This window comes from Venturia canescens, chromosome 1 (genome assembly GCF_019457755.1).
Source record: "Venturia canescens isolate UGA chromosome 1, ASM1945775v1, whole genome shotgun sequence".
Lineage (NCBI taxonomy): Eukaryota > Metazoa > Arthropoda > Insecta > Hymenoptera > Ichneumonidae > Venturia > Venturia canescens.
This window is the reverse complement of record NC_057421.1, coordinates 34,965,837-34,993,576: the sequence shown is the minus strand read 5'-3', so window position 1 is coordinate 34,993,576 and position 27,740 is coordinate 34,965,837. Positions and strand designations below refer to the sequence as shown.

At 36.6% G+C, this 27,740-nt stretch overlaps 3 protein-coding genes across 4 annotated transcripts in view; 1 reads left to right on the top strand and 2 right to left on the bottom strand.

Annotated features, from left to right (window-relative positions):
- kuz (zinc-dependent metalloprotease kuz) overlaps window positions 1-9,920 on the top strand; it is a 93,039-nt gene extending 83,119 nt beyond the window's left edge. The window contains exons 11-15 of one of the 2 annotated variants that reach the window (XM_043416361.1): window positions 278-511; window positions 949-1,065; window positions 1,191-1,355; window positions 1,546-1,678; window positions 3,769-9,920. In XM_043416361.1, coding sequence (XP_043272296.1) covers window positions 278-511; window positions 949-1,065; window positions 1,191-1,355; window positions 1,546-1,678; window positions 3,769-3,911 — 792 coding nt within the window. In that variant the 3' untranslated portion in view covers window positions 3,912-9,920. Of the gene's footprint in view, window positions 1-277; window positions 512-948; window positions 1,066-1,190; window positions 1,356-1,545; window positions 1,679-3,747 lie in introns of both variants that reach the window. The other variant, XM_043416287.1, reaches the window with a different exon arrangement.
- A 750-nt stretch (window positions 9,921-10,670) lies between these two features.
- Window positions 10,671-16,158, bottom strand: Hem (Nck associated protein 1 Hem). Its single transcript, XM_043416157.1, has 2 exons — window positions 15,483-16,158; window positions 10,671-15,408 (listed from the first exon to the last, which is right to left on the bottom strand). Exon 2 carries the CDS (start codon window positions 15,202-15,204, stop codon window positions 11,836-11,838), a length of 3,369 nt encoding a protein of 1,122 aa, XP_043272092.1. The 5' UTR covers window positions 15,205-15,408; window positions 15,483-16,158; the 3' UTR covers window positions 10,671-11,835.
- Window positions 16,159-17,444: 1,286 nt separating this feature from the next.
- Window positions 17,445-27,740, bottom strand: part of gukh (GUK-holder) — an 86,909-nt gene continuing 76,613 nt past the window's right edge. Inside the window, exons 9-11 of the mRNA XM_043414985.1 lie at window positions 21,382-22,096; window positions 20,034-20,520; window positions 17,445-19,708 (exon numbers count right to left, since the gene is read on the bottom strand). Coding sequence (XP_043270920.1) covers window positions 18,755-19,708; window positions 20,034-20,520; window positions 21,382-22,096 — 2,156 coding nt within the window. The 3' untranslated portion in view covers window positions 17,445-18,754. The remainder of the gene's footprint in view (window positions 19,709-20,033; window positions 20,521-21,381; window positions 22,097-27,740) is intronic.

Sequence of the window (27,740 nt, the reverse complement as noted above, 5' to 3'; positions counted from 1 at the left end):
AATTCAGTTTCTTTTTGATAAAAGTAAAAACCCTCTGCTGTACCTGACCATTCGTAATCTAGCCCAAATCACTTCCACTCATGTGAATCTTCGTTTTTTACATTGAGCCAGATTTTCGCATGATAGACAAGTTTCTGACAAACGAAGTGGCTCCAAAATTATAAAAACGATTTTGCTTTTCTTCATATGAATATCAAACACAATTTATTTAATTAATAGATAATAATTATTGTGTAATTATTATGAGATATTTGAAACCAAAATTTCTTTTTTGCAGTTGTGCATCAACGGAGAATGTACAGGCTCTATATGCCTCGAATGGAATTTGACCGAGTGCTTTCTCACAAGTAATATCATACCGAATATCGACAAGCGAAAACTTTGCGAATTGGCATGTCAGAATGGCACAGATGCCAGCACTTGCCGAAGTACAAGTGAATTCGCTCAAAGTGTTGGGTTGCCTGATGGTGGCATAAGTCTTCGGCCGGGCTCGCCGTGTGATAACTTCCAGGTACAATGCATTATTTTTTATCTACTTTTGCATCGTACAGGTATATTATTTGCTCCAATTGAAGAAAGATGAACATCGAAGACAGAAACCTCTCTCTTTAGAGAGTAATTGAATTACTAAAGCCTTAATTTGTGCAACGTTCATCTCGACTCTAGTCGAACAAATCTTACTGGAACTTTTCCAGTCTTCCTCTTTTCGAAAAAGAGAAACGAAATAATTTTTTAACTATCATACAGTTACATTCTACGCATGAATCGCTATTCATCGTTGAAGTTATGTGATAAAACTTAATAATTTTGAATAAATTTGTTCTATCACAGACAGAGAAAAGTTACAGTGACCAAATGTTTTTTAGATTCTAATTACTCGTAAAACCTTCACTTTGAATATAGTACCTTTTACCACCATTTCAATATGCTGTTTTTTTCATATTAAAGGGCTACTGCGACGTTTTTCTAAAATGTCGTGCCGTCGATGCAGAAGGTCCACTCGCAAGATTGAAAAATATGCTTTTCAACAAAGAAACACTTCTGACTGTAGCACAGTGGATGACGGTGAGCAAGTTCTTTTCATATCGTTCGAGATATGACACAGTATGATAGAATTGCAGGATTCGGCAAGGAGGCATATGCACCTCGGAGGATTAGAATTCTTAACATTAAAGCCTTTCACGTTGCAGGAGTTCTGGTGGGCTGTTCTTTTGATGGGTATTGCATTCATGATATTCATGGGAATGTTTATTAAATGTTGCGCTGTTCACACACCATCGAGCAATCCGAAAAAGCCACCTGCGAGACGTATCAGTGACACACTCAGAAGGCCAATGAACACGCTCAGAAGAATGGTAATTGATCCTCTAACCACAATGGATTGATATTAAAATTGTTGCTACTGTCCTTGCTCGCTGTATCAATTACTAATAATTATCAGTTCAATGAATAATTTTAAAAAATGTATTAATAGTGCACTCGGTCAATTGTTGAAAAGCAGCTTCGTGTTCCGAATTGTTTGTTAATATTTTTCCTTTTCTTCAGCGACATCCACACGGTGGCGGAGGCGGTCCTGGACCTAGAAGTATACCGCCCAATCAAAGTCGCGGAGGTCATGGTACACGGGGACCATCGCATGGTTATGGAGAGGGTAGAGGAGCTCAGTATTATCCAAAAGGTAATTTTATCTCTCAAGTTTGTTCTGTCGAATGAGAAATAAAGTTATTTGTCATGGGAGATCATCTTATGGCCAAAGTGAATCACGTTCAATTGTTGAGTTCACACCAGTAAGGTTATTCGACCAATGGTAATAATCAAAAGGACGAATGGGTATAAAAATTTTGATAGTAGAACTGCATTTGTAAAGATAACCAAATATATGAACATAATTTGTTATGAAATTTTCAATTAGCATTGTCAAATAATTTTATATTAAGAATTATACGATTCATTTATAAAAGCTGTTCGAGTTTATTAATTTCATGGATTCAAGTTTTAAATACAAAAAAGTTTCCCGGGACCTTTTTGCAGAGAAGAAAGTTATGCTCTAAACGTTGGTGCTATACAGATTTGCTTCATCTCGAATCGTTCCGACAGTTGGCGTCATCAAATTGTCCCACTCAATAATCACAATTACGAATTTCAAGCAGTCCATTTCTAAATTTTAATGAATTTTGAGACTCAAAATTCATTAAATTTCGATTCATTAAAATCAAGATTTCGATTGTTGATTAAACTATTATTGATCGAATTCCCTTAACGGTCGGTCTTGAATCCTACTTCTTTGAAACCCACGACTTACATCAATGTTTTCTCCTTTGCGCATCTTCCTCGCATTGATTGACGCGCATCACTATACGACACTATCGTTCTATGAGCTGCAGAGGTGAGCTGGGGCTAACTCTATAATCTCGACAGAAGCAAATTCAAGAGAAACTACTACGAAACGTTGTATCCATTGGAACTCATTTTTAAATTATATTTGACACTCAGACCTACCAAGATGACCAAAATTTGCATTTGCTTCTGTATTGTTCATACATATCTTATTTTCGTTTTTTTTCTCATTTGTAGTACTTGCCTCGGCATGCCTATCAATTTTCGTAAGAAGAGGAATTGAACTTACTTTTTATCGCAAATCTTGAGCTTATTTTTTTTGTTAAATCAAGTAAAAAAATTCAAATTCAACGCAAGAAGATCTTCTGGTTGTACAATCATAACCAAAAACACTATTTTATTAACTCTTTGAGTTGGTTTTTAAATTATTGATGAATGAAGTCAATCAGTAAGTTCGAAAATGAGTTGACAAAGAAACACTGTTCAAACTGATCACAATTGATATTAAATTCATCTTCGAATTGAACATCTGTTATAACTGTCTGAAAGAATTTTGATGAAAAATTTTGAAAACTTCTTTTTTCATTACAAATTTCGCATCATAAGATTTTCCTCACGCTTGCAAATTGCAATTCACGTTAACAAACAACGATGAGAAATAGCTTTTAAAAAATACATCACTTTTTCGTAGAAATATATAAATGCTATATCATTCGAAATGAATGGATGCAGTGGAATACGTATATTCAAATATTCATGCGTTCATGGCTGCAGGCAATCATTATTTAATTTTGTTCGTTCAATTATCGATCATAACCCGCTTCATACCAGAATATGTAGAATCAGAGATGTGTGAGAACTACCTTCCATATCAATTGACGACCATTAAAATCCTTTGAATTTCCTGCTACAAACGAGGCCATTTTGAGTTGAGTGAAAACCAGAACGCGGCTGCCAGGGTGATCTGAATTGATTTGAAAAAGTTTACTGAATTAGAAAGAATTCGATATTTGTAAAAGATTTTTTTTTCACAATGAATCATCACGAAATCAATTATCACGAATAAATTGATAACTGTCCACATATTCTATTGAAAATGTTGTTTCAACAGAACAGTATACTCAAAAGTGCGATTTTGCACATCTCTGTCTACGGAACGATCATTTCGTCATCAAATCACACCGTGTCCTTCCCACGGAGCGAGAACCTGCAACTATCTTAATTTAATCAAACATTTTGATTAAATTAATTTTTGCGTCTTCCTACCTTGCTCTGTTCCATTTCCTATCCGAAATACTTGAAACGCGAGATAAGAAAATCTCAATTAAAAATATTATTTTACAGCATGATTTATCGTAATAAGATCTAGCAGGAATTCGATGATTATTCTGAAATAAAATTTATAAACAGGCTATCGCTCGGTTCCCACAGCTAGTGCACCACCAAGCGCCCATTCAGCAGGCAACCACGGCCGTTCCAATCGCCCAGAACTGTACGCCGGTGCCTATTCGGGCTCCGGGGGAGGTAGCAGGAGTGCAGCTTACGAGATGAGACATCATCACAACAAGGTGTGACGATCACAGAACTTCGAGAGCGATAATTTATCTGCAGCCGCGACCCGCATAGCTCCATAATCAGAGAGAAGATCAACAGTAAAGAAAATAAGGACGTTGAGAATAATGAGTTCTCATAAAACAACGATGTCTCAAAACTTATGAGGACGCGTCATCAATGCAATTTTCGAATTGGTGAGAAGAAAAAAAAACGTAATTGAATTTCATCGTCAATTCGATACGAAATATCAATGAAAAGAAAAACAAAAAAAAATCACAAAAAAATGACAATTTCTTCCGAAATAAAATTATATTTAAAAAACTACACATCAGTAAGAAGTGAGGAGTTAACAAAGCGCATAAAAACATGTGTATAACGTGTCAAAACGAATAGGACGAGAATATATCTTTTCCAATTAGCCAAAACGATGAGCTAATACTCGCTAATCGATATGTACGATCGTTGCGACGATTAGACTAAAATTCACGACTCAGCCATGGAAAAGTGGCGTTGTCGATCCGCTTGAAAAATGTGATAGGAAAAATAAAGTAAAACATGACTGGGAATGCGGACTGCACATGATACAAAAAGGGAGGGAAGGAGAACGATGAAAATTGGAAAATTTCTTCTATCGGCTTTTTAAGTCGGATTTATCAAGGTTTAACACGACACGCTCTGCATTGGCGCACAGAAGAAGATCGTATCGATGAATCGTAAAATGGAAAACCATTAGGTTATACCGCAACTTGAACTGAAATCGCCATAATACTCGGCACACATTGCGAAACAAAGCTGTGAAAAAAATGATGAGCATTTTTATTTTATAATTCATGGTTCGATCTTCAAGCGTCATCATAATATGGGCGTTCAGCGTTACCAAACTATCGCAGGTCATTCGTTTGATCTCTGTACCATTGTAGTATATATATATGTAATAACAATTTAACGATAATGGTATTATTCTTATACTAATTTTTATTAGCCAATTGAAGCAAACGAGAGTTAACGGGAGGAACAAAACAAACGCAATTGAATGAACGAAAGAGATAAATACTGGAACATTAAAGAAACGAAGGAAGAACAATTTTCTATAAATGTTATCAAAAAAAAGAAATTGCTATAATTTACATTTTTTTTTCATTCATTATTAATACGAATCACCGATGTTTCTAACCATTGTTAAATATTGCTCTTTATTATTTAATCGATTTAATTATAGCGCAAGAACAAATCCATCACATACCATACAAACAAAAAAAAAATTGTACATTATATTGTAATAGTTGTTGGTGTTTCTTTTTTTGTTTTGTTTCGATTTTTTTTTCTCATTTTTGCAATAACGGGAAATGCACGGCATTTGCACTGTATGCAACGGCCATGGCGGACCAAAGAAGAAAGGAGAGACAGAAAGAGAAAAACCCTCTTGTGGGTGCTAATTAGATTCTGTCTGAGGCACGTTCTACATATACATACAAACACATATACATATATAAATATATATTAATTTTTTTTCGTTTTTTTTTCATTTTTTTTCTAATCTTCGTTTTCACATCCGACCGACGAGTCAGTGTTCCGTACCCCCACTTTCCGTTGCCGGGGTTACTTGTGAATTGAGTCGAATTATTGAACAATCTATTGCCGCCTAATTGCGCAGTCGCATTTAATAACATATAAACGTGTATTTCGTCGATATTTTTAACACAGCTCTTCTTGTTTTAGCATTTTACTGGCGGCTCTATCATGTTCAATGTGACAATGCATTTTTTAAATAGTTTTCACAACTGTTAATTGAATATATAATATATCTTTCACTCGGTCAATTTTATAATTTTACAATGTTGAACAATTTCATGGAAGACACGAAAAAAAACACGTTAATCCGAATAATCAGTCATTGACGTTGGCATCCTCGGAATGCAGTGAATCAATCTGAGAAGATCGAATTTTCATAGATGTTTTCAATTCGTATTTTGGAAATTGTGGATGTAAATTCAATGATTTCAATATTTTTATTGAAACAAGTTTTGTCAGCATTCCAATGAAATAAAATCGATCAGAATTTTTAAAATCCGCAAAAAAACAAATAATAAGACTGAGCATTTTCCAATACGAAGAATTTTTTCAATACGAATTATTCATCTTTTCTTATTGACCGTGAATCATTAGCATTAAAGGAAAAACAGAAAAATTGAAGATTCTTTGACGAGCTTTTGAAAACAATTTTTCTTTTGTATAAATTGTCTTCTGTATAAATTGTAAAACAGTGCCGCCGCCGCCACCACATTATTTACATTCTCATTCTTCGACGCAAAGAAAACAACAAAAAGCCTTTGTGAATTATTGTTATTTATACATGAAGTTGTTTCCCTGAGCCAAAACCGCCCTAACGAGTCAGATACGACTCAATGACTTTGATAGCAACTGGGCAAAAATAGAAGGAGAAAAAAAAATAATAATTTAAATTGCGAGTACTCGTGCAATTTTATTTCCACTTGACATAGCCGTTCGTTCATTTTAAGCACAATTTAAAGAAAGACGGAGAGGTCGTACTGAATTAATCGATTGCAACTATTTTTCTATGCATATTCTATGGATATGATAGTTTTCTCTGGCTTGACTACGTTATATTATTTATTATTTTTTTTTGTTCGTTCAATTTTTTTCAATGAGTCATCAAGATTCGTGCGCTCGTGATTTTTCGAAAACGACAACTTTCCAAGAGGAAAAAGATTGATATGGTAATCATTATTCGGTAACGAGGAAAAAACAAACAGCAGACACATGCAAAGTATTTCGAACCAAAAGAAAAACTAATTTTTTCGGGTGGTGGAAAGGAAGATATACATATAGCCAGCCAAATTGCTACAATCCGAGTTTGCGGGTCATGTGAAAATGTAAAATAGACGCAATGTGATTATTGAAGCGAAACGTACGAGAGAAAGAGAAAAAAATGAGAAAGATAGTGGGGCAAGATTGATAGACGATGTGAGAAAAGAAATGATAAGAATAGCAGAGCAATTTTTGTCTGTTGACTATGCACTCGTTTATGTGTGAGCGTGTGTACGTGTGTAAGAATGCGTCTGCTACGTGTAAATGTGAGCTGTAAACGTACATGGTTTACGGGACATTTTGACGAGAACATGATATATTAGAGGAACGAAAGCAATGATGGGATTACCTGTGTACATAATAACTGACATTATACATAAACGATTAATTATAAATACCTAATTATAATGGTAAATGCGAATAGGAATACTTGTTTTTATATCAGATCTGTATTATAGCGCGATATTATTCTGTATTTTGTAATCAGGAATGGAGACAAGATTGATTAACGAACATTAGAACAAGAGGATGAAAAATATGAAAAAAAAAAAAAATAGTTGCCGTTTAACACGTGTAGCTTTATGCGAAAGTCAAGAAAACAAGTTGCAAGGAAACCATGCGTAATGATCATTCTTCGAAAATTTCGACGCCCGTTTGCGATGTTAAAGCTTCACGACTTATGCGAACGAGATTTATTGTTCAAAAAATGCCCTCTCATTTTTCTAATTGATGTACTAAAAATGAAAGTCACCTAATCGTGCCAATGTGTCACTTCCCTTCGTTCAATCTTCCACGAAAAATTGAGATAAAATTAATTTCATTTCACAAATCGAAAATGTGATGAATACAAGTAATCATTTTTGTTGAGTTCCATACCATATCAAGTTTTTTGGCTTTTCTAAACCAAGGATCTGTAATAGTATATTACACACCTAGGGCAGGAAAATAAGGAAAGTCGACTTCGCCTCGGCCGACAATTACATGTGGTCTGAGGCTTTACTTTTTCCTGCACGAGGTGTGTATACGATTTTTCTGTCCGACGCAGGCGGAGTGCGGCAACTTCGGCCCGGAGGGCAGAAAAATTCGTTTCTGTTCTACTAAAAATATTAAAATTCATTTTTTGACTTCAGACAAAGCGAGATGAGAAATTGAAAGGGTTATTTATAAAAAAAGGACGAAAATTAATTTCAATGCAATGGCATGAATTGTCGACAACATTTGACTCACAAGTCACAAGTTCGTTGTAATCGTTTGTTTAGTGTCGTAGAGCATTAGCTATCGCAAATGAAGACGCAAGTCGAAGTCTGCATGACTGAAGGGACAAACAAGAAATGAAACGGCACGAAATCATATAAATGTTTAAACGTTTATCGTAGATGCAACGAGAGTCCCTAGCACCATTCAATATAATTAGGAATGTACTTTTTTTTTTTAAATTACAACCGTTTTTCATAACTGTATCGACGAAATTAGCTAATTTTCTACATACGTCGAGAATTGTGTGCCGAAAAATTGACAGAACAAAATGAAATATAGATTTCTTCAATAGAGACAAACTGATGAAAGAAAATTTCAACATGAACTGCCAAATTGATGCAGCTGCACAAACAAGTTGTAAAACTGCAAAAGTTTAAATATAGATGATCTTATCCGTGATTTCGAAATTCCACACTGCCAAGCAGTTTATTGCCTACATGAATTTTCATTTTCTAACATTTTTTTCAAAGGCTCGAGTTTCCTTCTATTGGCTTCCAAGACACTGCCGAGCAGCTTACTAAAAAGCTGTAACTATATCGATATCTCTCGGGATCCGGTTCTGATAATACATTATATAATTATAGGTATCATTAATTATTAATCATGCACGAGCCCGTACCTCTGACTGTTTCAATTCCATTATTGAGAAAGGGCAAAAAAATGTACTCTTTTTTTTTTGTTACCATCATTTATTCTCATCAACGATGGCATGTTTTGAGCTTTTGCATGAAATCTTCTATTTTGTTACAAGATAATATTCCAGTCATTGATTATCTCATATAAAATAATTCTAAAATTAGTCGATAGCTTAGAGAATTCTCTTTAAAATAAATTATTTCTTTCTAATTGACGAAAATACACTTGTATTGATTTAGAATAACAAAACCAATTGAAGGATTCTCCGTTCGCAATTGAGATATTTAATTATACGGATATTTCATTTCTAGAACCAACCACGAGATGTAATTTACATAAAAGCTTTCCGTAAAAAGTGTTTGTTTTACTTTTCCGTTTAAATTTGAATTTATCTGTAGCCGCGTCAAGAGCCAAATAATGCCTGCGTGGCTCCGAGGATTGAATGGGGCAAAAGCTCTCGTTGTTAGAATATCGATTGCGTGAGGGGTTTTTGCGTGCGAGCTACTCGGCGATAAGAAATATTTCCTCGATTATCTGTCCCCCTTTCCACTTAAAACTGTCTATTAATCTGCGCTTAGGCTTCTCGTTCCAATTGTGACGCGATGCACCATATATCCCCCTATCACATGTACATAATGTCAAAGAACGAAGAGAGAAGAAGAGAAAAAAAAAGAAGGAAAGAAAAACAACAAAAAAAGATAAATTACATATTATATTTTTTCTATCAATCCAAAAAACGTGGTGACCTATCGACATCGTGCATCCTCTGGAATTATTTCGAGCTATTGATTTTCTTTCTCTTTCTCTTCGTCGATTGTAAACATTTTGTGCATACTTTTTGATTCATGAAAATTTCGTTTCCTTAAACTGTCATGAAAAATTGAAAAATTTGTTGCTCGGATATCGCAAAACACCATGTGGCCTTCCCTTGCTACAACAGTCTTCTCCCACTTTCAGTCCTTCCTTTCTTCCTCTTCAATGTTTTTTCTATTTTTTTTTTTATCCTACAATAAATTACAATTCACTCATACGTTCTATTTATTGCGCATGATACTGACCAATCGCCCTGATGTAGCCTAAAACTACTTTCACATTTCACACCTGACCCTCAACGAACCCCAAATGTTTAGGACATGGCGTGTTTTAAGGATATATAAATTAAAAAAAAAAAATAAAATAAAATAAAAAATATGATTGTGAATCTCTTTTGTGCTACGTTAATGTGATTATATTAAAAAAAAAGAAAAAAAAAGAAAAAATACTGTAAAGAATTGAAAATAAAGCATACATTTTACATTTCTGGCGTACTTCTGAATTTTTCGCTCTGTTTTGAATTCCAGGTTACTCAACAATCTTTGTATTTTCATTTATCATTGCATAGCACGACTGTATGAAATTTCGAAACTTTCTACTCTAACTCTCAAGTGCTGTTGTAAAAAAAAAAAAAAAAATTATAATATCGACATGAAATCGAAACTGCGAAAGTAATTTTTCGGAATTTTTCTCTCTAAAGATACGAATCGTTCGAAAATCTTTGATCTTTAAAAAATATTCGAAATAGAACTTTCCACAAAATAAAATAAAAAATTGATTTTCCACATTTTTTCAACAATGGCTGTTTGCTGTTACGTGACAAACGGTATAAAATAAAGTTATGGAGACCAAATCATATTGCAGATACAACGCTGAAGCTTGCAACGTTGGAGTCCGACGAAATAAACGAAAAAAACATTTGTAATTCACCGATTTTTTATTTCACGAAGTATTGATGCAGGTTGAAAAACTACGAAGTGCAAATTCGGCAGGGAACGAAATTGGAGAATCACTAGAATTATTGGATGATTTTTCACATCATTTCGTTGGACTCCAACGTTGCAAATTTCAGCGTGATTTGCAGATTATGGGCCTATTTCTGAAAAATATTTTTCAAAAGTCAAGCTCTTGAGTGCAACAGCACCACACGTACTTACAGGCACATGGCTCCTTTCCAGCTACACATTACAGCTGCATTCGCAGCCAGAAGATATGGGGGGAGGAAAGAACATGAGCAATAGGAATAGTCGGTCGGATGGACATCTTTATTTATTGTATAAACTATTGTAAAATAGTTGTAATTTACATGATATAAAAATCGTAGCTAAAAATCGATACATTTCGAGACTACATGATAAAGTAGATGATTTTATGGGTTGACATTGTTGAAACGTGAAAAATTTTAATAGAGGGAGGGAAGATGACAGGGCATGAGAAATAGAAGTTTATAATGAAATTGCATATCGAATAACGAAATAATAAAATATAATACTCTAACATGCCTCACATTGCGTGTTTATAATAACGAGTGTCTTTGGGCATTGATAAAACGCGTTACGAAAAAGAAAGATACGTCGTTCAAGTCATAATGAATCAATCATACATTATAATTAGCCTAAAAGAAAACTAATGGATTTAGCTCTATGAAATGCATGAGAAAAGATCATGAGCTATCAACGTGAGAGCTTGATCAAACATTGGCTTTTTAGCTTGGTAAATTCGTCTGGAATTGAATGCGCACCGTTCGAATAGAACAATCACTTGGAATAAATCGGCGAGAAAAAATAATTACAAGTATTTATCAAGAAAAATAAATATCAACACATTGACTATTGATAATGATTCTTAAGTAGTCGTCGCGTTGGTAGAAATAGTCAACGTTCTACATATTGAGCCACATCGATCCCTCTAAGGATCTCCCAGAATTATATAAATGCTCTCCGAATAGTTCAATCCTTTTTTTCATCGAAGAAAAAAAAAGAAGTGATTCGTAAAATGAACCTTCAGATTCCGAAAATTCAAGTGAAATATACGAAAGCAAAATAAAAAAAAAATAATCTAATGAATTTCTACGTTCACAATAAGTTTATTAAACTAAAATGCATCAATGCTTATATTTATTTAATGACATGCCTAATGATTCATCAGAATCTGATGCTCGCATCTCTCTGTTCGGATGTCCATTGCGTTTTTGCTTTGGGGACGGTAAACCCTTCAAAAGGGTTACTTAAAAAACGGAGATAGTGCTCACGTCGAACGACACTGGAGTTTGCAACGTTCGAGTCCAACGAAGTGAACGAAAAAAAGCCTCCAACGAAATTAGAGAATTACAGGGTTTTTTTGGATCATTTCGTTGAACTCGAACGTTGCAAACGTCAGCGACATTGACGTCGAATCGTCTTAGCTCGCTCATGACTGGGAATGCTCGAGTTTGTAAACATCGTGATAGGCATTCCGTATAAGAGCGTATGGGAAGCAGCTCTCGAGAAGATCCATCGTCAGGAAAGGCGATTCCTGAACAATTTGATCGAGCAGCAGATAAACGGATTCACGATTCCTCGTAGCTTCTTTGTCAGCCTCTTGTCCCAAGCGCAAAAGGCTCGAAGAGGCGAGAGCCAAAAATTCCTTCATTCTATCCTCAATGTCATTTTGTCCACAGATCGTGAAAAGAGCTCCGAAAATATTGTTTATAGCTGTTGCCATACAGTGTATATTGTTGGAGTGACCCTCGAGGGAAGCTCTGTAGAATGAGTTTTCATTGCGTGCCAATTTCGGTATCGAGACTGCGACGAATACCATGAGAAGACAAACGAGCAAATGTTCGTCCTCGTCGACTTCAGCTTTCTGTGTTCTCAAAGCAGCGGTTAATGTAGGATCGACTTTGCAAGTGAGACCTGCGGCGGATGTCATTTCGGAAACTACGCGCATCGGATCACCCGAGGGGAGATGATGTCTTATGTCGAGTATGGAACTCAGTAGAAATGGTATTCTCTCTTCGAGGACATCGACGAGTGCTGACTGGGACAACTGTCGGAAGCTCAGTATCACACCGATTATCGTAACGCGTTGCAAAACATTATCGACCTGCTGAAGCCGCTTGAATTGTTCCTTCATCACTTCCGGTTTGTCAAAATTAGTTCTAAGTGCAACAAGAACGTCTTTGTTGCCAGCAACGAGTTTCTTCAATTCTTGTACCTGACTGGCGATGTGCCACATGAGAGTTTCGTTGAGCATCTTCATTCCATAGGGTCCGATCAATTCGGCCAATGCTCGAAGCTCGTTTATGTCCGAAAATTCCTCCGCGTTGAAGGGAATCGAACTCTCAGCTGACAGGCTCACGAATGCTCGTTGATTGCCGGAATAACAAATATTACCGGCGCTAACGCGTCTAAGGAGTACCTCCGAGTACCATTGAGTGTACAGAGCGGCTATTGTCTTGTCACCGTGACTGTCCAGTGATTGCGTTTGTTGAAGCAACGCATTGTTAAATACACGTGTTATATCAATATGAACATAATTCTCAACGGTTTGCAATACATTCATGTAAGCACGCACACTCACAAAAAGTTCCGAGGGCTTGGCTATTTCGCTCGACTCCGGAGAAAACATAACCATACCAACGAGAGCTCTCGCGAATCTCGTCTCAAGATGCTGGTGTAAATATTCCCTCGGTGCAAACGTATATTCCCAAACGTTGATCGTCGGACAATAATTAATAGCGTAACACGACTCGGTAAGAGCCATGTGAAGTTTGTCCATTGTTGTCAAAACTTCACGGGTTTTACGATAACTCTCGATACCAGGTTTGTGTATCTCAATCGTATTTTTCTTGTTTTTGTCTTTCTTCTTGCGGTTAACAACTTGAGATATCAATTGAGCGCAATATTTCGGTAATAAACTATCGCTCATATTGCACTGTTGATCGCATATTGCTGTTATTATGTTTTTTGCTTCCTTCGCCATTTCATCGAGAAACATATTTACTACTGACAAACTTCTCTCCCTTATATGGTGACGTTCTTCCGGGCAAAGCTCGTGTGTACAACTTTGGAAGTGACTGCACAAAAGCGGAAAAGCAACGATGTAACGGTTTTGCGCTGGGAATTCGAGACACATGTGAAACTGATCCTCAAATATTTTACTATAAAAGCAAAATATCGACAAGTCGGAAGTTTCTACGAGCATCTCATCGAGGTTATCAACCATTTTTGTGTGAAATATAACGGTGTCCATGAAAGCGGCAAGTTCGCGATTATCAACGAGATTCATGTTTGATTTAGCTATCGACATGTAAGCCTGTAAGCGGAACCAATCGAGACGAAACGCTCGAAAATCAAACATCTCGTTCTCCTCGACCTGCTTTACGTTTACGTTGGCGATTGCCGAACACAAATCGCTCAGAATCGCGCCTTCCTCTTCCGGACAAACCGGTAAGTTTTGTATCATTTGATGAAGCGAAGGTGCATCAAAGCCCGACAAAAATTGCACATAGTAGCGCTGCAGTACTTGCGAATATTTGCGAACTAGAGCGCGCAATTCTTCGCAGTGAAATAGCAATTCGGGTAATTGACGATCGACCAAATCCTCGCTAGCTTTGCCTTTGGCTTTACCCTGCGACGGTGGGTTATCACCGTGTCTCAAAAGCCAGAGAACCTCATCACGTGCGTGAGAAAGTCCCATTAGTACAAGCAATGCCTTGGGACCCAGAAGACCAGGTTGATCGGTCATTATAAGGCCCAATTCTTTCAGAGCGTTGCGCAAAAATTTTCTTCTCTCTCTATGCCTGAAAGCTGCTTTTTGTACAGCCTGATTATAGCAATCCTTCACCTCGGAAACACGTTTTCCATAACCCTTTATTCCTTCGAAGAAAGTCTGAATGTATTGATGAATGTAAATAACTTCGTCACGAAAGAGCGCCAATACCCATCCTGACTCGAGAGCTGTGGTCCAAAGTTTGTTCGGTTGTTCTTGGCTCAGGAATGAGTGGCACAAGGTGAAACCAAGGATGATCCAGCGCTCGATTCTGTCGAGGCTCAAAGTTTCACAGGACATTGTCTCAGTGGCGGCTGCCTTGAGAATCTGTCCCGGACTACCGATCAAACTTAGCTTTTGATCCGCTCTCCAAGTGTCCGCAGACAAATTTCTCCCAGGATAGACTGGCCACAGGGATGCCAAAGCGTTTCTCAAAAGTTTGGAGTGTGGTACAAATTCTTCCGAAAGTTTTTTCAATGGAGCATCATAATCCATGATCATCTGTCCCAAACGAGGAAAACTTGAATCCGACTGACTATGTACCATTTCGTGAGCGGCGTTGAATAGGCCCAAAACTGCTTTGCGATCTTCTACCTTAGAAAGCAGTATCATGAGACTAACGTATGTTACCACAAGGTCCAAATAACCCTTGGTAAGATCAAAATTAATTGTTATATCCATGTGTACTCCGCAGGCATCCATCGTCGTCAACAATTCACACACGTTATCTTTGAAGTCTAGAAGATCAACGAAAGTGTAGTAATAGAGGGACAGAGACTTGATGATTTCATTGCGGAGATTGGTAATAGTCTGTAATCCTTTGACGTCGATGTTGGGAAATTTTCTTACTATCGATTTAATGGACGACTCAAGTGTTTTGTCGGACAAAAAGCCAGGTTTTGACTTGGCATCTCCGCATGCTTTTTTTATGTTGTATATGCGTGTCAACATGCCAATACCACGATCATTGAGAATTGTTAGCTTTTCTGCTAATTTTTGTTGGCTCGGAACTATTGGTCTGGCCATTTTTGCAGTATTTTTTTTATCTGTTGTAATTATGAAAATGTTTTTTTTTTTCTTATTTTTCTGCTTAACTCAACATGTTCAATTCCAATGAGGGTGTATTGTTTTTTTCAAACCCCCCCGGAAGATTTCCCACCAGGCCCCACCCTGGGTTCTCCGAACCTCCGCCTCCGGATATCGTTCAATTATGACGTGTTCAGGCGTTACCTACGAAAACATTTTTTTTCATTTGTACTCATGTTATATTACGGTAAAACGCAAAGATCAATCAAGACACTCACAGCATTTCGAAGTCTTCATCTTTGTCAGCGGTTTTTAATAATAATTATAGGGGTTCCGATCATTCAAAAAGATGAAATACGACTATCCAGGTGTCGAGATATAATTGGAAAAATTTCACACACCCGATTCACTATTTGAGAACTGTATTATTCTCGAAGAATCTTTTAACTTGCCGATTCTGTATTTATTCCATGAAATTATACTGATATATTTGTGGAGACGATCGTTAAGTAAATCACGAAAACTGAATGACATTTGGAAGAAAAAAAAGCGTCATTGAAAACCGAGCAGCACAGATAGCTAATGCTGCTGTGTATTTTACGAGCACTACTCTAAACACTAACACCTCTCTGAACTCTCTGGAAAATTATCTTCACTATTGGCTCACGTTCGCACAATAATCTACGTGCATAATCGAGAAGTTATCATTTCAGGAACGCCCACATATTTCAATCTCTGTTTAATAATCATAACGAAATTACAAAACTCCAACAACTATATACACGATAGAAAATTTGTACGACAGATAAAAATGATATCACGGTTCTATCAGTGTTACCATCTATTGGTAAGGTTGATAGTATATTTCAATGAATCGACCAAGACATGAACTCTGGCTTTGGTACATCATATATATCAGAGATTCCCAGTGTATATACTATTTATTATTCCTCTCTTTGTATTACTTATATATATTTTAAGTGGAAAAAGTTTCCCAATCTTAAAATGTCTGCTATTGATAAAAGCTTCATCGTTGTATCGTTGATTTGCGGGACCGCGATATTGTTTGCTCGCGACTCGCGACTGCAAGCAGAACAGACTTTTGTACACGAGTTCATATAACTACCGAACAAACTAGCATTCTTTTACACTTATTACATGAGTGTGAGTTGAATCAATTGTTTTTCTTTTGAATGAATCAACTGTAATAAAATATATCGAGAAAGAAAACGACAGCCAGAGAGATTAGAGTAGTTTCTCTGCACAGTACGCTGTGACGCAGTGACGCTCCTTCGATAGCATAGACAGAACACGCTGTTGCGGCTTGCGGCGTCTTTGCAGTAAAAGAGCGTACTACATTGCCAGCTGAAGGGCTGAAGGAGCGGCACGCTGTCATTCATTATGCGGATATAACATATGGGTGAGCAGTATAAAATGAACCCCTCGATTTTTACTTATGTCTTTTTTTTAAATTTATTATGAAAGATTGTCGTTAGTTTATGGATGTTTGATTAATTAAAACGTTTGTTTGTATAATATTTTTTGATAAACAAACGAAACAAAAAATAGCGTTAAAACTAGCCACAACTTTTTCAAAATTAGATGAATTTGATTTTTATCCAAACGCCAATCGATTCGGAATTGTTTGTTCAAGACAAATAATATTGTTGAAACGTTGTTTATTTGATCATTGTTTTTCCAATAAATTTATAAATCAAATGTCAAAATCCCGTTGTGGCGCTCAGCGAACATAACCTATAATTCATGTTGTGAGTGCCATGAAAATGTATGCACCCAACCGTAAAAAAATAACTATCATCCAATAAAATTATACATTATTTATGGGGTTCTGAATAAGGTTAATATTTTTTTTCTTCCATCAAAGTTATTGATCTGGAAAACCTACCTTATCAATAAAAGGGAAGTAGTGACGTGATATGATAGAAATTTTATGAGGTAAAAATGTTTTTTGGTAGATATGTAAACCATGCAACCTTACTCACCTCCGGTGCAACTTTTTTCTTTACCGAGTCCGTACAATATCGACTGCTGTTATAATGGAAGTGAAATGTATAGGCTCAGGCATCTGTGATTAGCAGCGAAATAAATGGGGCAAGATCTGGCTATTGGGAACAAATTTCATATCATTGAGTGGAAATGTATGAGACTTCATTTAAAAAAAAAAAAAAAAAAAATAGGAGGCAAACCGTTGAGAGTTTAACGATTTATAAAATAGTAACTGGATTTATAATTTCGTTTTCTTTATTTCGAACAAAAGTACAAAAGATTTTTCGCAGCAACTAGTAGCGCGATATATGAGTTAATATGTATTTATTTATTTTTCTTTCAATTTCGACGATTCTATATTAAAACTCATACTCGTAGGAAATATTCTAATTGAAAATCGTAATAATTTAATTAAGGCATTTTTTTTCAATACTTGTTTCTTTTTTTCATATTTTTTAGTGAAGTTCAAATATCATAGTCATATAAAAACTTTAGGTACACATAGGTGATCCATTGTCAAGTTTTTCTCGTTATGTGGTTTACGAGCTCGGCCAGCTATCATAGTAATGAAAAAAAACGAAGAAACACTTCAAATACGAGGGGATTGTGGAGGTGGAAAAGTTTTAATCAATTTCCATGAAAGTTTTACGATAAAATGAAAGTTCGTATTAAACTTCAACGATTGTCGGCTGATTATCAGCCATTAGATGGTCTTCGAATCTGTTTTCCATAAACTCAATACTTGTCTTCGTAAATAAAATTCCGAGTTTTTAACGAGATCGAAGATGGATCACTTTTCGGTAATACGAATTATTGTGTGTGTGTACAAAATCATAATTATTCAATCGATGAAGCTTTGAACCGCAACGAGCATACAGCGCAATATTGTATGATGAAAAAAAGCGCGAAATTCGATTTTTTAACCGAATATCGTGGCGTATGCGTTCCAAAAAAAATCGATATCGTTCGTTATGTTTACTTTCTTTTTTCAAACCATTCTGTTCGGTGGACAAAAGGAGATTTTTCGACTAGATTAGCGAGCTTAATGTCGAGCCAGCCAAACAAGACAGCTTTAACAAAGTTTATTTACAAAGTTCACTGGTGTGTCGAAAATACAAGGCCTTTCTGTTAACGCAGTGTTCGAATAATTTAATAAATTAATCATCGATCGATAAACGATAATATACAAAAAAAAAAAACATATTCTTCCATCTCCTTTGTCTTCATAGCTTAGACTATACAATCGAAAACAAGCGAAGGTACGCTTGTTTCCGCGTTAGAAAATCTATCAAGCCTATTTCTCATTAATCTCGAAGCTTCCATCAGTTAGCAAGCCTCTATAGAATAAATAAAACTGGATACTTTGAAAAGTATCGAGGATTGTAATTCTCAAAGTCAGCCCACAGTCGATCGCTACGCGTTTCAAAGATTTACACACTTTTCACACCCCATTCGATCGACTCCGATTTTCTCGGTTACACTTTCTCCATCAATGGAAAATTACGAATTGACGGTATGGCAAAAAATCAATCGCGTTGAACGATCACAAGGCAGTTTCGAGGGTCGGAGCGCTCGGGCTTCGCGAGACGCTTCGAGCGTTTGCCGGCTGCGGTGATTCCGATCTCGCTCTGAAGCGTTTCTCAAAAGAGGCACTCTGGCGTTGATTATTGTTAGCGTTACTATTGACATTGACATTGCTCGGTGGTGGGACACCAGCTAGAAATTTTGCTCTCGCTAGTTGATTATTGATTCTGCGACTTTCGTATGACGTTGCTGATTGAGCCGTGGTCGCTGCGTTCACCGCAGTGCCATTTGATTGTTGTAAATTTGGTGTATTTGAAAAATGCTGGACTTGAGGGACGTTGAAGCGTTGCTGAACGGACGAATTATGATTAATATTTGACGTCGTGTTATCGCCGATCCTTTTATCGAACATTGTTGGCGTCTCTTGACCGCCGCGAGGTTCCATCGTCGACGCAGTGTCTTCGGTTCTCAACTGCGAACCGACACCACTGTTTTCTTTGCTCCTCATTCTTTCATTGTGGGCCTCGTTGCGCGCTAATCGATCAGGCACGTTCTCTTCGAGATCGAGTTGTCTTCGTGAGTTAAAACGAGACGTCGGAGTGGGATTTTCCGGTGATGGTTTCATCGCCTTTTCCTCCGCCGCTGCATCCTCGATTATCGTTGATGACAAAACGTCCGTTCTCGGCGTCTGAAAGCGCCATACCGATCGCGGACTCAGAACTTTGGCCAGTGGTACTTGGGCTCCGTTTTGAGGAACCGGTTGATGGTAATGACTGTACTGTTGCTGATGATGATGGTGCTGCGGTGTCTGCGGTGAAATCGGTTGATGTTGATTGGCCTGCTGCTGGCGCGAGAGCTTCAGCTGCTCCGCTGCTGATAACCTCGTCGGTCCTATTTTCACACTCTGTTGTAGCAACAAGCGTTTGAAATCGAGACGTGATGTGGCCGAAGGCGATTGTATCGTCGTTGGAATCTGAAAACAATTTTTTTGACATGCAACCAGTTTGCAAGGATTCATTCAGCCGAGGGTTTTGTAGCGTTGAAGTCTGCAACGTTAGAGTTCAACGAAGTGAACGAAAAAAAGATTTGTAATTCACCAATTATTTATTTCGCGAATCGTTGGTGTAGGTTGAAAAACTACAAATTTCAAATTCGACAGGAAACAATGTTGAAGATTTACTGGAATTATTTGAGAGCTTTTTTTTTTATATCATTTCGTTGGACTCTAACGTCGCAAACTTCAGTGTCATTTCTGTGAGTTAGAATGGAACTCGTTTGAATATTTCGTGACAACTTACCTCCGGTGTTTTGTGAGATTCCGGACTCCAACTGTGTCTCGTGCCTGCTGGAGCCTTAACCAGTGAGCTCGTCGAGCTCGCGGGTGACAAACTATCCGCGTCGTCTTTGATGTTGAGCTTTCTTTTCGATTTGTATATCGCCGCGAACAATTCCTCGTTCGACATCGTGCTCCGCGTCGGCGAAATAATGGACAAACTGGTCGGCGTGTTGCGACCCGAGGAGGTCTGAGTCGGCGTGCTACGTCCCGACGAACCGGGAATCGGCGAAGGACAATTGTTACCTACCAATGTCAAACGTTCTGCGACCGTTGGATTTGAGCGCGCCGTCGGAGTTGATGATTTAAGCGCGTTGTTATTGCTCGCCGTTGCAATCGGCGATAGCGTTGCGTTACGGAGAACTTCGCTTGATTTTTTTCCCCCCTCGTTGACTGGCGACGAGGCGAAGAAACGATAACCGAATGCAGAAATTCCCAGCGGTGCTACGAATCTGATGGAGAATTCGTATTAACAATTATTTTTTGCTTCAGAGAATGCCAATTTTTTTCAAATTTCAATGGCGCATTCAATCTCTAACATATTTCAAAAATTTCTTTCCTCTTACGTCCTCCTTAATTAAGGTATTACTGGATGGACAGCCCAGCCGATAAATTGTACCTGATCGGAATTTCCGTACTTCGCGATGCAATAAAAATCTGAAATAATTCAGAAACATTTGTAAAGTTATGAACTACAATTATCAACAATAATATTGCCCAAAAGTTATTAATAAATTGTTTAAATAAATAATTTTTTAACAATTTTACAGTAAACCCTTGTTTTTTTACTAATCGAATGTGCGCATTTTTCTGAATGCACATGATTTTTTTTAGAATTTTCGTGGATTTTTGAAATTCCCTTTTTTAAATTTTTTAAGTGGCTCTATTTGTACATTTTTAATCCAGTAACCTTGAGACTTTTCAAAACTGATGGTAAATATGTCTTCTAAAACATATCCAAAATTCAAATTTTTAAAAATTTTTTTCAAAATGTTTTCAAAACATTTCAAAAATCCACGAAAATTCTAAAAAAATTCATGAGCTTTCGGAAAAATACATACATTTGATTCGTAAAAAAAAAAAACAAATAGGTCACCGCAAAATTATTAAATAATCAATTTTTTAAACAATTTGTTATTAACTTTTGGGCAATATTATTATTGATAATTGTTGTTCATAGCTTTCCAAATGTTGTTGAATTTTTAAAAATTTTTATTGCATCACGAAGTACGGAAATTCCAATCAGATATAATTTTTGGTCGAGCTATATCCATCCAGTTATACCTTAACTGACTAATATCAAAATTTCTTACCTATTTTTAACGTCAATGGGAGGCTGTTGCTGCTGTACATTTTCCACGAGTCTTGATCGTCCTTGGTGCTGCATTTGCTCCACGCTGCTGGCCCTGCGATTCGAGTCAATAGGAATAGCTGCCTTTCCAGTTGAACTTCCACTCGGCATTTTTCGTCCATGTCGTGCGAGCATGTGCATAGCACTGAGAGGAGCTCTGCCCAAACCTCTCGTGATATCCGGTGTGACACTTCTCGGTGGTTCTATTTCCCTCGCTGCTCTTCGTGTTGGGAGAGTGAAAAATTGTTTATTACTTGCGTCGATTCGAGCGTCACAAAATTGTTGATTTCTGGCATTTTCCGTTTTTACGATATCTCGCGAGAACATGTGATGGTGATTGGGCTCGTAACGAGGTGGCTCATAATAAGGCTGATAATTGCTGCCACTCTCGATCGTTTGCTCTAAATTTCGACGATTATCCGCAGCACGTATGTTCGTAGGATAACAATTTTGTTGATGCAACTGTTCTTCACAGTTTCTACGGTTGTCCTCGTAGATACGATAATCCCGGTGATGGTTATCTTTGGGAATGTGCTTTTGGCTACTTTGCGTCTTGTCATCTTTGTGATCAATGGACTTTTGAAACTTTTGCCAGTCTTGTGGTTTTGGCGGACCTATGTACGGCGGTGGTACTTGGGACGGTCCAGTCTCCGCTGTAAACGGCAGCAACGCATTGTCTGAAACAAATTTTATTCCCAATCACACAACTCGTCTCAGGAGTTTACATTTTTTCAATAATTTCTTCATTTTTTTCAAATAAATTTTTATCGAATCGACTAGAAATTTCAATCCTCCTCCGTTTAGTTGTCCAGATATTTTTTATGCATCCATCCTAACACCCGTTGAACCCGTTAGTGACGATAAATTATTCTTACGCATTTATCCTATGAAATGAGACTCATGGACATTCGTTATTTATAGCTATATTTCCGAAACTACAGTTTTACATCGTTAAGAGTGTTTCTAAAGCGTTAGTCTTTTTACTCGAACAGCAAGCAAGGCATAACAGCAGGTAGCGTGAAATTTTTATGTGAGCATGCGACGTACCAGTGGTTTCTAATGTTCCGTTGCATTTTATTTTATCAAAAACACAGATCAAATGAAAAAGAGAGAAAACAAAATATGAACGACGTGAACAAAAATGTACTCACCGAGCGTAATTATGGAACGTGTAAACATGACTAGACAATGTTACCTCGGGGTATTATATACAAAATTATATATACGTATATATTAATCAGGGATAGTCCTTTAATCGTGTACGCGAATTATCACATCCAGGCCTCTAGATGAATAAGACGCATACCTACACCAAGCCCGATAATAAAATGAATTTGATGTAGAATAAAATTATTATTTCAAAATCTTGGTCAGATTCTTAAATAAAAGTTTTTATTGTTTTTACAAAGATATTTCGCTGTTCGAATGTATGATTTTAATGAAATGAAATATCGAATGAGAAATATATTTTTCTTTGCAAACAACAGGGCCACTTTGAAATTTGTCTTGAAACAAAATTTTAGTCACTTCTTTTGAATGCACCAGAAGCGCATGCAGCATTTCACATCGCTTTTCGCATTTCTTTATAACCCACATTCTCGTTCGATAGATGAGAATTTGATATTTTTTCAGTACGATAAAAGGGCATTCAAAACAGCAGTGGTACTCAAATTCTTTACAATTCCATCAAACGTCGAAATTACTGCAACTTTTAGATCTCGATGAGCATTCGAATACTTTATTCTTCCACTTGATTGTTCGGAAGCACGGCAATTTATTTTTTTGCTAAAAACAGCGATACTTTTATTTTCGGGACTCGCTATATTTTTTATCAGGAAGTACATAAAATAGAAAAAGAACAAATGATTCGACTATCAAAAGACGGTTCAGACGATAAGACGATAAAATTCGAATATTATTCCAATGTAATTTTGTTATGAGCATAAAACACATCAAAACAGCATTGAAAATTATGTGTTTGGAGCTTTCTACGAATGTTATATCCTGGCTTGTGTTTGTCACTGGCGCAAACGCGAACCTAGTTAAATATGGGTCATGATAAATGGAGTCATTCGTATATTGAGTGACAATAAATGGTTGCATGGAAAACACAAGGATTCCAGACACGAAAAACAACGAACACACTATACATACAGTTAGGCGGATACTTGTGAAAGGACTTTTCTATGTACAGGTGTGAAGAAGGAAGTGGATCGATTTCGATGGCGATATCTCAACACATTTTCACAAGTGCTGGCAATTAAACGTACGCGACATAAATAAAGGGTGTGAGAAAGAAAGAGTCGAAAGAAAGAAACAGAGTGAGTGAGAACGAAAGACAATGAAAAAATGACAAAATGCAAACGCAGATTCGGTAATAAAAAAATTGTATCTATTAACATACAAGTGAGTGCAGTAAATAAATTCAAGTAGGAAAACAAACGAACATTTACGAATAACCTAACAGTTATAATATAATATGCACATCCGGATTAGGGGGGAAAAAATCTTAAGTGTCGTCACGCTCTTGAGGAGGTGTGCAGCGATATGTGAACGATGTACATTGTTTATATTCGTGTCTATTTGTTGATGAGGGATGGTAGAATAGTACAATTTACCACGATTATTTATATCATTTATGCGTATAATTTACAACGTATTGTACAATTAACGTAAAACTGCATGCCGCCACCCCAGGTTGCAAGAGCGTCCATGGGTTTTTATTAGTTGCAAGCGATTTATTAACGTTTTTTTGCTGCGACGAAAACCGTGTCGGGGAATTTCGCCATCTCTCTTTTTTTATTTTATGATTAATATATTCCAGCAAATAAATTCAAGTTAATTTTTTTCTAGTATTCCGGCCGAACGAAATTTGAGAAGTAATATCATCAGGATATTATTCCTCGTTTAGATATCGTTTTAGATATTCAGAATATACGAAATATTTTCGGTACGTTCGTGTGCAAGCGTTGAATTTCCATGTTCTTTAGCTTTCTTCCCTTTGCTTCGAATATTCTTCAAAAACCTTCCGAAACATTTTTTAGCAACGTGTCACTGGTTAAATTTTTTTACAATACGTTTTTTCGGAGCAGTTTTTTTCAGAAATGGTTATTCAAGCGGCAGCTCCAAAAAGGTCAAATTTCGTTTAGCTGCAGTACGAGTAGAGCTGATTAAACAAAACCATCGGTTCCAAGGTACATTGAATTTTTTCATTCTCAAAAATGTCGTAGATGTGAGCTCGGGTCTCCCATGCTTTGAACAAGTTTGGTGCAATTTATTTTGCTAATATTAGTTTCGAATAAAGAAAATTAGGTTACAAAAAATATGAAAAATAATCTTTTTAGAATACTTTCGAACGAATCTGATCCACCGAAAAGAATGTTTTGCTAGGGTAGAAAAAGTGATAAATTTTTGTCCACCGTGCACGCGGAGAACCGATCTCATTTGCTGGAATTATTGTTGCTTCCTTTTTTTTTGAATTCACAAAATCGTTTGGATTTTATAAATGTATTTGTTAGTCACACTGCGATAGACGCTATACTTACAACACGAGGCGAGCACGCATTTCAACGGGAGCTGGATATACATGCGGATTCACTTTTCTATTTTCAAACTACATTCGATCGGGTGCATAACGAATAACTAGACAACAAGCGTAATTTACACTCAATTTCCTTAATTGCTTATTTTGCGTTTCATATGTACAAAAATATTTAGATTAACAACGACCGAGTCTATGAAACAGTCAACCTAGAATATATCCATCTCGTGCATTCGAGGTGTACTATAATTATATTAACTGATCTCGCTGGCTCAGAGAATCTCCCATCATCGAGTCATGTGAACGCCTAGCCTATCGATTAATTTATCATATTACAGATAACAATAATAATACGTTCGTGATTTGGACGGATCGTTTCACGTAACTTAATACTACTTTTGATAAAAATGGTCACTTTTTGGGATTGTTTGTTTTTCGATGTCTGCCAATTCATTTTACTAACTATAAATACTTTGCAGTCGTGATGGTGAATATAAAACATTTCGGTATCCAAAACATTGGGTAGATTTATTTGTAAATTTTTATAACGATAGAAAAAATCGACTCAGCAGAATACTTATTAAGATAAAATGCTCTGTGTGGAGGGATTTTTCAATGATTTTTTGAATTCGAGCGTTTCCGCATGTCCATGCTATCGCCGAGTCAATCGCATATCCGAGGTCGCATAATCACTTACGTTGAAGTAACGTTTCTCATTTTTTGATAAGCAAATCGCGATTTATTCTCATCGCAATATGTTACTTCGCATCGTTTCTTCCGCAAGCGAAAAAAAAAACTCGTTTCAAGAATTTCGAATTGACGTGTATTCCAAGATGATTTTGTTACTTATTCGTGGTTAAACTTGCACGGATAAAACACTCCGGAAAAATTTTACGTCTTGTGGAAGTTACATTCATTATCTTCCGAAATAAATTCTCATTCCATGATGAATACGCACCGGATACAAAAATTGTTTACTGATCGATTATAATGAATTCCCGTCTAATCTTAAACCGCTCCCTCCTTCTGTCAGCCTCTTTTCGTCCAATATTTCATCGTTCGATTGCGTACATTCCGTAACTCTTTCCCACTCGAGTCATGATAAAAGATTTGAATGTAATATGTAGAACCGAGGATATATTGTTCGCTTAGAGGAAAATTACTCGGAATGTATTCCACTCGCGTGAAAGACAAGCTTTAATATACGCTCGTGAGATTGTGAAGTGATCCGACCAGTCATTACATAGCTGAGTTCAAGTCTGGAAATCCCGTTATTCTTAACCAAGTTGAAAGAGTCATTTCATTCAGAAAATCATGGTTTTTCCTTTTTTCCCCACATTTTAAAGAGGGTGGATCACCACGATACAATGTTGCCATGCCAAACCATGTTAAAAATATTAAGAATTTCATAAAATTTGGTAAATGTATTCTTTAAAAATCTATAGGACAATAGAAATTTTTTTAGATTTTTCTACCACATAGCTCTCGAGTAATTGAACACTAAAGTTCACGTGTGTAAGTATAGAGTTAACATATATACATGCAGTTATACATCTCGTGCATGAGAATTTCGATTTAACGCTCAATTATGCGATAACCATGTGGTAAAAAAATTTGAAAAAAATTGTATTTGTTTACTCGATGCCAAATTACTCGATGCCAAAGAATGTTATCACAAAATTTGATCGAATTCTGATTATTTTGATTTCGTGATCCACCCTCCTTAAGAATTTTTGCAATTGTAAGAAAAAGTTTAGTTGAAAGTTTTTATGCGCGAATTGTCTTTCTCCATGAAATGTTTTGTTTTTGGTTGTAAATAATATCGGTACACGATCCCATAAAATTGAGCAGCCGCGAGGAAAAATCTAGCGAAAAGTTTCAAGCACGATAGTTTCATGCACTGTTTTTCATGGTTTGCTTATTTTTTTTTTTGGAGAAATGCCCGAAAATATGCAGCATAAAAACTGTACATTATTTGCGTTGATTTTGTATTGCAAAAATGATTGGTCACTTTCGAGTCGCCGTTTGGCAAATGGATGCGGTTTTTTTTCTTTAATATATTCGATCGATTTCGCATGCATTTCAACTTACGAGGCCGTCGCGTTGCCAAAAAAAGGAGATGTCTTGCAAGCATGTTGAAAACGGAAATGAAAAGTGCAGAGGGTGAAAAAGTCACTGTGATAGTTTAGCACGTCGTCCGGTGACGGATCGTGATGTAACTCGAGCCAAGAAGTTTCTGAGCGTTCATCTCGGCGACTGACTGTCTAGCGCAGAGACAAGTATTAAATCTTCTTCTATCGTTCCGACGAAGCTGCCTTCTTTCTCGAATTTCTTATCGTTTTAAATACACAAACACTTGAGCCACGAAAAATCGTCGTTTGAATGTACACAGCCTGCACGAATGAAAAGGAATAAGATATTATAAAAAAATATAAAAAACACGAAAGAATCCCAATAATGAAAAGCGACTCGCGGTTTTGTATTCGATTCCAATCTCGTACGACCAAAAGTTTCCTGCTTTTCGCGATAACTGTCGAGAACGTTGTATTTATTTCGCATAACATCGAATTTCGTAATTCACTGGCCGTTTCAACACCGGGTGACAAGATATGACTAAATTTATCGGTTAATAATGTTCAAAGCTAAGAAATTTTGAGTAAATGTATGCTCCGGAGCCTGAACCCCGAGGAAATAATCATTGGAGGAAATTAATTTATAGTATTGTTTTCACACGTGTACACGCTAAATTATGCAGGCCATATATCACAGTAATATTTCTC